The sequence below is a fragment of the Fukomys damarensis genome, unplaced genomic scaffold, assembly GCF_012274545.1.
Source record: "Fukomys damarensis isolate Sample0158 unplaced genomic scaffold, DMR_v1.0_HiC HiC_scaffold_17, whole genome shotgun sequence".
Lineage (NCBI taxonomy): Eukaryota > Metazoa > Chordata > Mammalia > Rodentia > Bathyergidae > Fukomys > Fukomys damarensis.
The window spans coordinates 56,434,815-56,448,547 of record NW_022900929.1 but is presented as its reverse complement, the minus strand read 5'-3'; the positions used below and the strand labels follow the sequence as shown (position 1 = coordinate 56,448,547).

Genomic DNA, 13,733 nt, shown 5'->3' with positions numbered 1-13,733 from the left:
TTTTTTTTTTTTTTTTTTTGTACCAGGGCTTGAACTCGGGTCCTTGTGCTTGCAAGGCAGGCAGCAGCACCACTGAGCTAAATTCCCGGCCCCCAAGGTAGCTTTTTTTGAGGCAAAAAAACTTAGAATAAGTTTGGCTGGACAGACCTTCTGAGATGATAGGCTGAGTTTTGCAGTGTGTGCCTCATTGTCAGGATTGGCAAGAAGACGATTTCTAATTTATTTCAAAATAACAATGCTACAGTTAAAGAGAATAAATAATTTTGGATAAAAGCTGGGTTCATGCCTAAGATTAGTTTTTGTTAGGTTGTTTTCTGACTATTAGATTTGCCACATATATGTACGCCTGAGAATTAAAAGAAGATGGGCCAGTTTGGGGAAATCATGAACTTGTTTGCATCACTGCTACAGCCCCAATAGAGACACATTTCATATTCAATCCATCAGAGATCACAGTGCTACATTATCTGACGGATTTATCTTTGCTTATGTTGAATGAATATGGAAAGGAATTAAATGTGTATTTACAGTTTGATAAACATTCAACATAAATTATACATTTTAATTTCATTTATTAGTCAGGGACTATGGAAAGCAGGGATTTCACTGCATACAAACTGTCATTCAGATTGAAGGATTAGCAGTTTTCTGAAAAGGTATATGTACGAATTATAAGATCAAAATATATTTCTACCTTAAGTTACTACATTGGTATATTAAAAGTTTTAGAAAGGCAGAAGAAGAGTACAGTGCATCCTGGGGACTACACAGTTTGTTGCTAACACTTCCAACTGATCTGACATTGCCATAAAGCACAAATCTAGTGCTACAAACTTCCTATCGTTTGACAACTTACATGAATGCCATAGCTGCCATGCAAATTTTTAAGTCCTGTTTGTGTCTAAAGGAAAGACTTGGTTCAGTCTTTTAACATTAGCATTCAGAACAGTCTCCATGATATTATCTAACCATATAATGACTCCAAAAATCTCACAGAAATTAATGGCAATAACATAATTCCAGAAAGTTGCCACTCTATATGTAGAAATATATTGGCAATAAAAACCAGTCACTGTATGTCTTCCCCCAGTAGGGGATCTCTCACTTTTCTCTGATTTTTAAAGGCTTCAGATCAATAACTGGAGTGACATTATTAACAGCTCCCTCAACACCTTGGCCAGCGCTAATATTAAATCCATTACACCTTCTGTTTGACATTTGCAGTACAGCAGAAAGTGCTGTAGATACAGTCACATTGTCTGGGGACCAGGGCTAGATGTGAGGTTAGTAAGATGGTTTCCCTTGCCTAACTTCTAAATTCAGTTCATTGATAGGAAACTTGAACCAATAGAAAAAAGCATCATCTCTTAGCTGTATACCAGATGGTACACAATTCACCCATATGAGTAAAAATGTATCTCATACAGCTTTTAAATAAAATATTGATCTGATCCTCCAGATAAATTTTTACATTCTTTATTGTTATTCCTAGCCATTCTCTCCTCTTACTAGATCACTTATTGTGCAAATTATGTAATGTAGTTAAAGGATTATGTTCTTGTTCCTATAGAGTCACAAGCTGATCAAATTCTCCATGGCAGAGGTATAAGTAGAAAATACAGATTATTTCCATTTAAAATTTTCTTGTCTTTAAAGTATTCAGAACATGGAACAGGCATCCTAGCATAAGGTTTATGCTACCATAAGGATTTTCTTAATCCTGCAAGACAGGTTAGATTCTGCGTGAAATTTTAGACCAAACATGATAACCTACATTTTATCAGTGGGTTAACCATGCCACCGGTCATTCTTCACACAAGGTGCTGTCTCATGCCTTTGCTAAACTGTCTAAATTCTGGTGCAATATTGATTTCTCCTCTCTGAGCTCATACCCATTCCACAAGCTGTAAGAACTCATTGTCCTGGCTGAATTCCCTCAAAAGGGGGACCCGGGCATGCCACTTCTGATGGTGGACTGACAATAGTTGCCGATTGTGAGCTAGTGGGAAACAAACCACTGGAGACAGACAGGAAATTTCATCTTGAAGAGAGAAGCACAGCAAGCAAAGATGCCTTTGAGGTTAAATGAAAAATATGGAAGTATGTATATTATGATATTACTTAGTAAAATGTAACAAAAAAGTCCCACTACATTTGTAATTGGAATGGCTATGTAGTGCATATGTAGGAATAATCATTATTTCTGGGTAGTGGGACATTGGTTGATCTTTTTTCCAATTCATCACAATGAGTATAAATTCATTTTGTAATTAGAAAAAAGGCTGTTTTATTAAGATGGAATAAAAACACCAATTTTATGACAACTTAAGGAAAATTACTCTTTGCCTTCAAAATAGGGAGATTTTTTTAGAGTTCCTCCAGGATTTCTTGAGAGAGCAGCTTTTCTGTTCACTAAGCATTTAAAAGACACAGCATTGAGAGTTATGAACAAATAAGGATAGCACTCATAATCCCAAGATTGCAGAATCATTAAGAATAATGAAAATATACAAGCAGATCTACAGAAATAAAATGAACCACCCAAATGGCCCAATCATAGTGGCTGTGCTCCTCATGTTGCTAGAGCCTGCAGGAAGAGAGAAATGGCTGCCTGCAGGACAGCGAAGAGAAGACGCTTCCAAAATGTTACATCCACCCTACACAGGCCCTCCAGAACTTCAGAAATTTATAAACAAAGCCTCTCCTTTAATTTCTAATAATTAAGATTTATCTAAAAGAAATACTATATTTACTCAACTATTGTTAAGTGTACATATATACAAAATATTTATTTGGGTTTGCTGCCATTTCAACAACCTCTCCTCCCCCATGCCATCTTGAGACTCAAGGCAAGACAATCACAGAGCTGGCTGGCAGCTCAAAGAAATAGAATTCCTATTATCGTACAGTATCGCTGCCTCTTGTCTGGTTTAGTCACTTATTTCCTTTTATTATAATGCCAAATGTTATTTAGATTTCAGTCATTTAGTAATGCTACACTGAACACATCAGGGCTTCTAAATTCTATACCTACTAGTCCTTTCATTTTCATAATAACCATATAACGATATCCCCTTTCCAGCCAGATCACACCAGTACCTAAAAAAGGAATCTGTGCCTTACCAGAGTTTAAAAGATTATGATGCATTGAACAACAGTCTTCAAAATGTTCCTTCATGTTATTAAGAATTAGGAAATCTTGTTAAAATTCTTTCAGCTTTTAAGAAACATAAGCAGCTTTGGGATATACTGCCTGACATGAACTTTTAAAGTAATTCCCTTGGAGCAATCATCTGCATTAGCGCAGATATTTCCTTCAAGGTAGCACCCTATGCTGCTTTCTAGTATTTGAGAAGTCAATCTAATTGCTTTCTTATACCAGAGATTGAAAAGGACCAGTACTACAGACTTTGAAGGCTCTGATAGCTTGGCTTTCTCTAATGGCGAGCACCTCAATGGCTATCAAGGAAGAGAGAGCTTTCCTATGCAAGTGTAACTAATAAGCCCGAGTTGTTAAGGGAGGTAGAAAGCAGAGTTTTCAATTTCCCTAGTTAGGATGTCTAAAGAAAAGCAGGAGCAGTAGGCAAGAAAACACATAGAAACTTGTAGTACCTTGTAATCACACTTTAACATTAAATGATAGAGTAAAGGAAAGATGTACCAGTCAAGTGTACTCTGTTATCCAGAATAAATAACAGGTTAGAACTGAGTTCTGACAGTGTACCTAGAGGTGTGCATGTATGCTTTTCATGAAAGGCATGGGATTTGTCAGAGTTCTTATATTAATATATTTATTTGGGTGTGCTGTTTTATTTTGATTCTAGCCTAGGATACCCTAGAAGAACTGGTTTATAGGCTATGGATTTTTTTTCTCCCAAAGTCTCTGATTGTCACATGACAAGTTGCCCTCAACCTATGTTTGGGGAGACAAGTTCCATCTGAATCATCAGGATTATTTGGCTTCCAGAAGTACCTAATGCAACCTTAAACTGTACTTATAGAAGCACAGCAGCCTATACTGACAATAATGACAATCCTTCTGCTTTCTATCAACCACAACATGTCTAGAGGTTCAGTGTTGACATCTAGTGTTCAGTTCATAGATTCATATATTTAGAGAGTCACCAACAAACTGAAGAGCAGCCAGGGTTGGATGACTAGGATGGTGGGACTCTTAGGAACACACCATTGAATAGTGGTGGTGGTGGGATTTCCTTAACAGTCTGACCTGGAAAGTGGAAGGGAGGCAGGATGTGATGCTTATTACTTCACATATTTGAAAAGCCAGGATAGGAAGGATGGAACAAATCTGAAGCATGGTCTAAGAGGGTGTGAAGCTGTAGCAAAGTAGGTTTGGATCCAAATCAAGAAAAACTGTCCATTAGAACTGCTCAGCAATGAGTTGGGCCGCCTTGTAAATTGATGAACTCCCTATCAGGGGCGGATTCTGGCAGAGATGAGAAAGAGTACCTGTTGGTTGTGCTACAGGAATGGCTGCCGATGTTGGAATTTAGATTAAAAGTTCAAGAAGATCCTTCTAATCTGTTTGTGGTTCAAGAACAGAAAGGCCAATTCTCTAAGACTTTCCTTCATACAAAGCCTTTTAAACTTAAATTGTTTCACAGAGCATGTTTGAGTCATGAGGAACGAAGGGGCCTCAGTCCAGCTCCAGAATGAAAGAGTAGAAAATATTTTCATGTGCTACTTTTCAAAGATGTTCTGTTCTAATCACTAAAAACAGTTTCAGGGATCTCACTGATATATCTATTCAGCAAAGTCAGGGAGCTATGGTATAAAAATATACAGCTTCCCCTTGAACAAAATGATCTTCATTTTTAAAGGGAAAAGAATAGACTTAAATATGTTTTTTTCTCGTGCATGGGGCTAACTGAAGGATGCTTGCCAATTCAACAGAATAATGAATACCCGAGGAACTGCAGTTACTTCCATGAGGAAACATAAATTGCTACTCTGTGAAGTTAAAATATTTCCAAAAGAGGAAAATATGTTTTTTTCCTTCTGTGTGAGCAAACATACTGTGATTATTTCTAGGCACTCCAAATTATTGTCTTGAAGTATGTAGAGTTCTTTTAATATTAACCTTAACACAGTATTTTTTCTTTCTAATAAAATACTTTTGTGTTGCGAATCTGTTTTAAAACAACAGAACAAGTAAAGTACAAGCATCTTTGAAGAGGGCAAAAATAATTTCCCAAGTAAGCAAATAAAACTTTGCACTTCAAATCAGGCCTTGACTCATTAAAAATCTTAAACTTCTCATGAGAAAAATTAACATTTAAACCACTGCTGCTTGGCCAAGCACTCCACCACACAAGAATATGAAATATCTCCTCTAAAAAAGTACAAAAAGGACAAAACCACAAATGTGGAACTTCAATTAATTTAAAGCCCCAATCAGCAAAGAATAAATCCTTCGCAGATCTAATTACCAGCGCTCTCGGAAGACCCAGGCCGACCAGCCAATCTTCCCCGTGTTTGAACAGCTTGATGAACTAGGGGACTGATGGATATCAAGTCATTTTGTTTAATTTATAAATGGATTTTCCCCTAATACTTAAATTATCATCAGTACAACACAATGAAAATGGGAACATTCTGAATGCAAAGTCTATAAGAGTCCTGGAAGGAATCCCAATGAGGAATGTCCCCTCTGTTCATTCCTCTATACAATTGATCTAATTAAATACTGAAGGTGGAAAGGCAGTTTAAAATGTAGCCATTTCTGTTTTCTTTTTAGCCTTAATTTATCTGTTCACATCTTTCAAGTACCTTCTGATGCTTAAAGAAAAAGAAAAAAAAAAAAGAAGCCAAGATTTCTGCAAATCCCTAATACTTTTAATTCTCTACCAGATAATATTTGACATGCTTCTACCACAGATTTTGCCAAACAATAAATAAATGCATTGATTGCATTTAGCTGTGGTAACAATAAGAGGAAGAAAGTGTTCTGAGCCAGAAGCATTTCCTCCAGCAATTTCAAAGAGAAACTAAAGGAACTCGTACCTTATATATGTACTGTTTGGCTGAAATTAGATCTCTGGATTATACTCATTAAAATGTCTCCTTATTTTCAAATCTCTTCCTTATTTAATTACTGCATGGGACTGAAAGCTGCTTGGAATTGTTAAATAACCCTCCTACACCTATTTATAGTCTCTCACACACGGGTACCTTGAGCACACTCGAAGGCAAAGGTCCTGCCCACCAACCCTCACGGTGGGTACCAATTCCCACCTGGCTCAGGGGTCTCCGACTGAGAGGAAGAAGACGCTGAGCTGGCTCCATCCTCTGCGGTGCCCTGCGAGAGGAGACCCCGCCCAGGCGGGAGCTTCATGCCCAGCTGCTCTGCCATTTCCACGTGGTCCCCAGGGTGGACATAGTCAAAAACACTGCTGCCTGTCAGCTCTACCTGGAGAGGGAAGAGAAGGGCAGGAGAGACAGGTGTCACAAGCGTTTCCATGTTCACATTCAGAACCAGTGTGATTCACATTCTGAGCAGAAAAGGAAACACTCAGGACCCAGAAGCAATCCTGGTTCTAAGTCTTCATCTTCAAATGCTTCAGGATTCTTGAAAGAGAGAGATTTTTTTAAAAAAAACATATTTATTTAGCAATTGCTTACCCATTTTTTTCTTCATACACTGTTGTTTGCATAAAGCCAAAACATTCTGTGAAATGTGGATGAGTCTGCCTTGTATTCAGCTGTTTTATCCATGCATCATCAAATACTTGTACGTTTGATGTCAAATGGATGATTGACTGAATTCTACAGTTTCTTACTGAAAAGTTTGGGCTTTGCATAAAAACAGCTATGCAAACAGCCAGAGACAGCAGATGAGTATTTTCCTTAAAATACAGAGATCTCCAACATGTGTTTTTATACATATCCTCTATTTCTATGTAAATTTAAATGTAAGAACTGCTGCTTACAAATATATGCAAAGGCATAATGTTTTCATTAAATATTACTCATTAGCTCTGTAATCGTATGGAGAATTTTCCATGCAAAAGAGGTCAGCTGGGGTCTGAAGCAGCCATTTTTTTCTGCTGGTATCAGCTTGTTTTGCCTTCAATCTAATAAAATACATGGTACAAATCTCCTTGAGGGCTTTTAAAACTGTTTTATTTTGTGTACTCTGTGAATGAGGCAGATTCTGAGTGTGGAGAATACACATGAGTTATCAGAACTGAAGCCCGGCCTGTTTCTGGGCTGGCAGACCTGACCCCTGCGTTTTGGTCACAAGCTGTCTCAGGGGCAGAAGTTGCTGGCAAGGACAGGCATTACCTCTGTACTATTCTAATGTTCTTTTATCTCCTTCTAAGAATAGCACTAATGCTTCTAACATAATGTACTTGGGTTACAGGTATTACAACAGAGAGAGGTGCATTAGCAATAGGACAAGGAAAAGCTTTTCCCTGGATCACTAATGAGTTTCCTAATCTTCTGAAGCCAAATGATCTCTGGTCAGCTATGATGGGCCACGGAAGCTACCAGAACATCACAGTGTCACAACTGTCTTGGTCACTATTTACCTATCCCCTTGCTATCTCTTTCTCCTTTCCTTTGTACTACTCAGCATCCCTCCAAATTCAGCCTGGGTGCCTGTGCTCTCTCTCCTGCTAAGGAGGAAGTCTGGCTGTGGGCGAGCTGTCACAGAGAGCGAAATACTCAGAGCAATTATTCTCCTCAGAACTCCAAGTCCCGGTAAGATGATCACATCTACTCCCAGACACCATTTGATTAAAATCTTAACAGGCTACACATCTTCAACATCTATCAATTAGCAGAGGTACAGCCAGAAAAAGAAGAGGCTAAATTCAGTTTGGTTAATAGCTATTCCTGAAAAAAGCTCACATAACTTTTACTGAAAATGAGGTACTTTCTCTTGCTATTAAATTACATTCTTCTACTGTATTCCCTGACTCCTGACTATATCATTTTACAATACCTATTTCCTGCACTTGGTATTATTGCAGAGTACATCGGGATTCATAGTGATCAGCTCCTACCCTCTGGGAGGGGGGGATTACATGGAAATAATCCCTTTAATGTGCGCCTTGCCTCTAAGCACTTCACACAGCAATAAATGGGTAAACTGACTTTCAGCAATTAAGAAAGTAAATGAAACTAATAAAATGTGTGTTTTAATATTTCTTGATGGTTATTTTGTTTGGGGATTAGTGAATACGAGGAAGCCGCTCATTTTACGTAGACTCCAATTGCAGCACTTTAATAAATATTTTTTGTCACTTTTCTCCAACTCTAATGTTTTTTTTTTTGCTACTTCAATGGGCCCTTTAGCACAGATCCCAGATTGTGATAAGAAGACAACATAAGTGGGAGATAAAATAGGTTTTTTTTAAGGGTTCTGGTTATTGAATGTTCATGTAAACCAGTCTCACTGTGAAGAGGAATAAGCTACTATTTTGACAATCTGATGTGCTTGGAGGTAAAGCATTTTCTTTCCTGAAAATAAAGTCCGGAGGGTGGCACAAGTAGACCAAGTCACAATGTGTCATATTGTATTATAGCGCGGTGAGGACTTTCCCTCGCAGTGTGCTCATGGAATTCCCGCCACACTACCTCAAAGCCAAATACTGACAGAGAGGCTGGCATTGAGAATGCAACACTGTTACAGTCTCCATGTCTATAAGGTGACATGGTAGAGTGGAAAGGAAAGCACAAAGTCCTTGGAGTCATAGTCCATCTTTCAAATCAGAATCTTTACCTCCCTGGGCTTTAGTTCCCTATTCTGAAGCTGGTGCCATTGCTGTACTTTTTGCTGCAGTTGTTATGTTAATACTAGCAGCTGGTACTTAAAACTTATTATTTTTCAGATACTTTTTCCTAAGTGGCACACTTTTTACATATGTACTTTTTTCTTTGACTATTTATCTATTTAGAAATTGCAGCTCCGTAGGACTTTTGGGTGCCACTTGCATTGTGTGCATATTCATGGCCTTCCCCTGAAGCACCCTTCCTTGGCAATGATGTAAAGGCCTGGGCCCTAAGAACTGGGATAGAAACAAGACTCGATTCACCTGCTCACAGCCTAATTTTGAAAATTCACTGAAATTGTACAGAGGAAATCAACTTATGAGAAATAAGTGCTCTAAAATGTTTGCTCTTGTTGCTGTTTATTGGCTAAGACTGGATGACAGAGAAATGTACATTCTCACACAATTCTGGGTATTTGTCGTCCATTTCAGATATCGCCTGAGGTACAGGGCTGATATGAGTGCTAAGCCTCAAATATAACAACACTATTAGCAGCTATCTACTGTGGGCAGGTACTTTCTAGGCTTTGCTTTGATGAATCCTGATCGCTTGAACTGGTATGTTCATCCTTATTTTAAAGAAGAACCAAAATTTTGGAAAAGGTCAGTGGAGGAGGTAGAATTTGGCCCAAAGTCAGCCATCTCATCCTGTTCCCTCTAAGGTGGGAGCATTTGCCGCCACAGAGGCTGATCAGGAAGTTCTGAGCTCCTTTACACTTCAGCCTCATTCTTAACACTGGAGAGAACAGCAAGCCAGGAAGCTGAGGCAGGTGGTCTGCTAGTCCTCTGGGGCCAAAGATGCTTTGCCATTGGATTCTTGGAAGGTGACAAAGGAAATATTATAAACCAAATTAGATGTGGGGCAGACGAAAGTCTACCTGAAATCATCATCACTGTCATCACCACACTGTACATTTAACTAACAATGTCAACATTTCACATACTGCTTTCACATTAAATTTTAGAGCTGGATGAAAATTTAGAAATCGTCTATTAATATTCCTTATTTAATTGGTGAAAATGTCACAATTCTAAGAAGTTAAAATGCTTTTAAAAGTTTACTCAGCTGTTTAAGTGGTAGTAGGAAGCCTATAAGTCCACATGGCTAACTTGTAGACGCCCACATTTGTCATTAACACTTGTCTGTTTTCTTTCTTTCTTCCACTCTGATGAAGGTTGACTAGGTAAGGCACATCAAATTTATGTTTCCTGCCACTAAATTCTAGGCCAATAAAATAGACTACAGAAAGTAGTCTTTTACTTGCTGAGCAAACTTTACTTCTTCTTTCAAGAAAGAAAATAAACAAATAAATAGAACCCCAAGCCAGTGTTAATTAGGTACCTCCAAATCCTGTTATTAGCTTTTCCAAAACTTGCCCACTGATTATTTGCCTTGTATATGGAAGGCCTATAACGAATGTTACAGGATGAGTATTTAGATCTGAAAAAAATTTGCTTTATCATTGATGTGGACAAGTTTAAGTAGGTTTTTAAATATTACTGATGACATTATTGTTATAGATTTGCTTTATGAGATGAATTACAATGTAGCACCATAATATATTAATTTGAATTACAAAACAGTCCTATAAAATTATTTTTAACTATCTCTTCAAGTCACCAACAGTAGAAATTTAGAAATTTAATTTGATATTAATTATTGGTCCTATCTTTAATCCTTCATGGTGCTTTCCATAATAGAAAAGTCTAGCCCCCCTGCCCCAATAGCACATTCTGATTAGTACAAATTGCATTCAAGGCAAAAGAGAATATTTCTTAATTTCATAGTACACTCAATCTCTATATATGATAGTTTTTAAGTTCTGTTTATTACAATCAAGAAATAGACCTTTGATTTTTGGAATGGTTTCTCCAGAACAAAAAGGAGAACGATGTAAGAGTATTGCCAGTCTTACCTACCAGATTTAACTTTACTCCAAATGAACGACACTAACAGAGAACTGGCTCTCTCATGTTGCTTAGTGTGTTACAAAAGAGCTGAGAATGCATCAGGAGCAGCAGATAGGCAACAAGTGAAAAACAGTCACATCCAGAAACAGTATTTTATCTAAGCCTTTCTTCCTAGCTTTCCCCACCTAGTGCTACTATAGATTTCTGCAGGACAAACCACAGCTACAAGGGCCGTGTGGTACTGCCTATAGCACAGCTAAAGTACACAGCCTTCAAATTTATTTCATGATCTGTTAGCTTGACTGTGACTTGTACAATAGGCACAGTTGATTTGATAACTGAAGTTTCGTAGAAAAAAATGTAAATATATTATACAGTGGTCTGGGTTGACTTTTCCATGTCAGGTCATTGTACCCTGCTGGTAGGTAGGATGGGGGACTAATTTGTCTTTTCATACATCAAGCAAGCATGTCAATAGCCTTTGCTTGGCTCCCTGTAGTGAGCAATACTTGTTAACTACAGTGATGTACTAACAGTGCGACTCATTGAATTCAGTGGCTCTTTGATTGAAAGGGTTTGGTACAAATGAGGAACATGCAGTGATATTGTAAAGTCATTTCCATTTTGGAACCACTTAAGAACATACTTCTATAAGAAAGATCATAAACCTATTTTAAGATATTTGTTTCTTTAAAAGTATGTCAGTCTTAGGAGTCTTCTGAAGTTGATTTTTATCAACTAAAAAGGTCATTCAAATCCTACCATTGAAGATAGACTTCCTAAACCTTTTTTTGTAATTTTTGTTTTTAATTTCTTAAGGGCATCCGGGTCACAGAGAGAATTGCAGGTGCTCTTGCTTAAGCCCTTTTTCTGGAGTCCTTTTGTAGCCAGACCTACTCCCACAGGGGATGTCAGCAATATTTGAGTTGAAGGTCATTCCTGAGAGAGGACTATGTTGGTGGTAAGTGCCTTGGAAATCTCTCAGGTTAGGCTTTCATGTCTACCAAGAGACTCTGACATCCTGGTTAGACATTCCTGACCCCAGATAAAGTACAAATTCTATCTCAACACAGCAGGTTAGGATTTGTAGTTTTTTGGGGTCACATTTATGTTATTGAAGGATAATAGAGTGATAAGAGAATAAACTATAATATGATATGATAGCTTGATTAGCATAAGTTTTCTTTGGATTTACTGGTATCTTAATGCCATCTTCATAACTTCCTACACATTGCAGAACTCTACTGAATATTTATGAACTGTTTTGACAGAAACTTGATGTTCTTTACTGCTCTGTCTCATTCTATGTATTTGCTGACTTATCTGAAGAAAAACGTATAAAAGCACTGGGTCTGTTACAGAAATACGTGTATAAATTAGTAGAACAAGAATAAAGAAAGGTTCTATATCAGAACGATGAGGTAGAATGAAAAATCCTTTCCGTGTCATCAAATAAGAAAATGAACCTACTTGCTTTTTTACAGATACATTAACAGAGCTTTCCCTTAGAAGAATTTGAGCTAAAAGATACCACATCATGTATTTATTTTATCTTCAGAAATAAACATTTTAATACCTGTGGGAGTCAGTCAGACCAACTACTATATATATACATACACACACATGCACACGCATGTGCGTGCATGCACACATACACACACGCACACTCTTCCATAACTCCTGGAGTACCTGACTTTAGAATTTGCAACAACAGCATCCAAAGACATACTGCACACCCAATCCTGAATTTAGATTAGGAAGTGCCAGGAGGTATGTTCAGGGAATCTCTTCCTACTTGGTGAGGAAGAAAGAAAACAGGCAGATTGTTGAAGAAATGGAATGAAAGAGCAAACAAAGAACAGATTGCATATATTGATTCAGATGTGGGCACATTTATCTGGCACAGGATGTCTACCTGTATGACTATCATTTCCAACAGGAGCATTGATCTGCAGTAAATAACACTGATTGCTAAGTATTTAAAAATGTTAGATGGGTCATGTACAGATCCAGACTACAACTGAGCATGTTTAAATGCTTATAGAAAAAGTCCATGTATAAAGTGGATTTGTAAACTGTTTGAGGTCTCTCTAACTTTTTCTAAAGTATAAATTATATGCTATATTGAAAATTTTCTTGTAATCTTAGTTTAGGAATACCTCCGTCACAACATTTATGGAAGCAGTTGTTTTAGAATAGTTTTGATATGTCAATATTCTGTTCCTTTCATTAAATAATACCAGTTAAAAGAAGAACCTAGAGAATGCCTTAATACTGAGGGGACATTACATCACAGGAATGAGCCCAGGGATTTGTGAAAGTGACTAAATCAGAAAATTTTAAAACCTTGTTTTACAAGGTTCCTATAGTTGTGAAGTTTTAAAGTGTCTGTAGGGCAGGAAAGGCCAACTTTTTAGTATTTATCACAGTGCTGCGAAGGAAAAAAGGATGCCATTGGAGGTTACACTCTCATAAAAAGTGAACTGATGCCAAAAAAGAAGCATTAACAATCTCAAAAGTAACTGAAGTCAGTCTCTCTTTTCTGAAGATCAAACGAATAGTAAGATGTCACTTTCAAAGCTTCTTCATTACCTTGGTAGTAAGGAGACCAATCAACATAAAATACATGATATGGGCATAGTTAATCCATTATCCTCAAATTTTACATGGTTCAACGTTTGTCATTTAAATCTGGATTCACACTGAGATGCATGTTATGCATAGTCAGACTTCAGTATCTATACATCTCAAGTTTTGTTTAATTTTTGATTATTTTTATAGTTAATTTTGTCCTTCTCCTTTTGATTATCTGAACAAGAAAAAGTGGGAAGTGCATATAAAACTGAAATTTTAATCTTTACCTACTTCTTAGCCTCTTTATTTTAAAGAAAGGAAACTATTAGGAAAACTGTAATATATTAGAGGGGACTTTTTCATTTGGTTTTTGCAAGTTACACAGGGTGATTTTATTTTATTCAGAGTATAACAATATAATTTATCTGATTAAAACATTGGATGTGGTTA

The 13,733-nt window shown here is 37.2% G+C and overlaps 1 protein-coding gene across 1 annotated transcript in view; it reads right to left on the bottom strand.

The window, feature by feature from the left end:
- Npas3 (neuronal PAS domain protein 3) overlaps nt 1-13,733 on the bottom strand; it is a gene marked incomplete at its 5' end in the record, with an annotated part of 850,606 nt that overhangs the window by 122,639 nt on the left and 714,234 nt on the right. Inside the window, one exon of the mRNA XM_033765310.1 lies at nt 6,256-6,430. Within this exon, the coding sequence (XP_033621201.1) occupies nt 6,256-6,430 (175 nt within the window). The remainder of the gene's footprint in view (nt 1-6,255; nt 6,431-13,733) is intronic.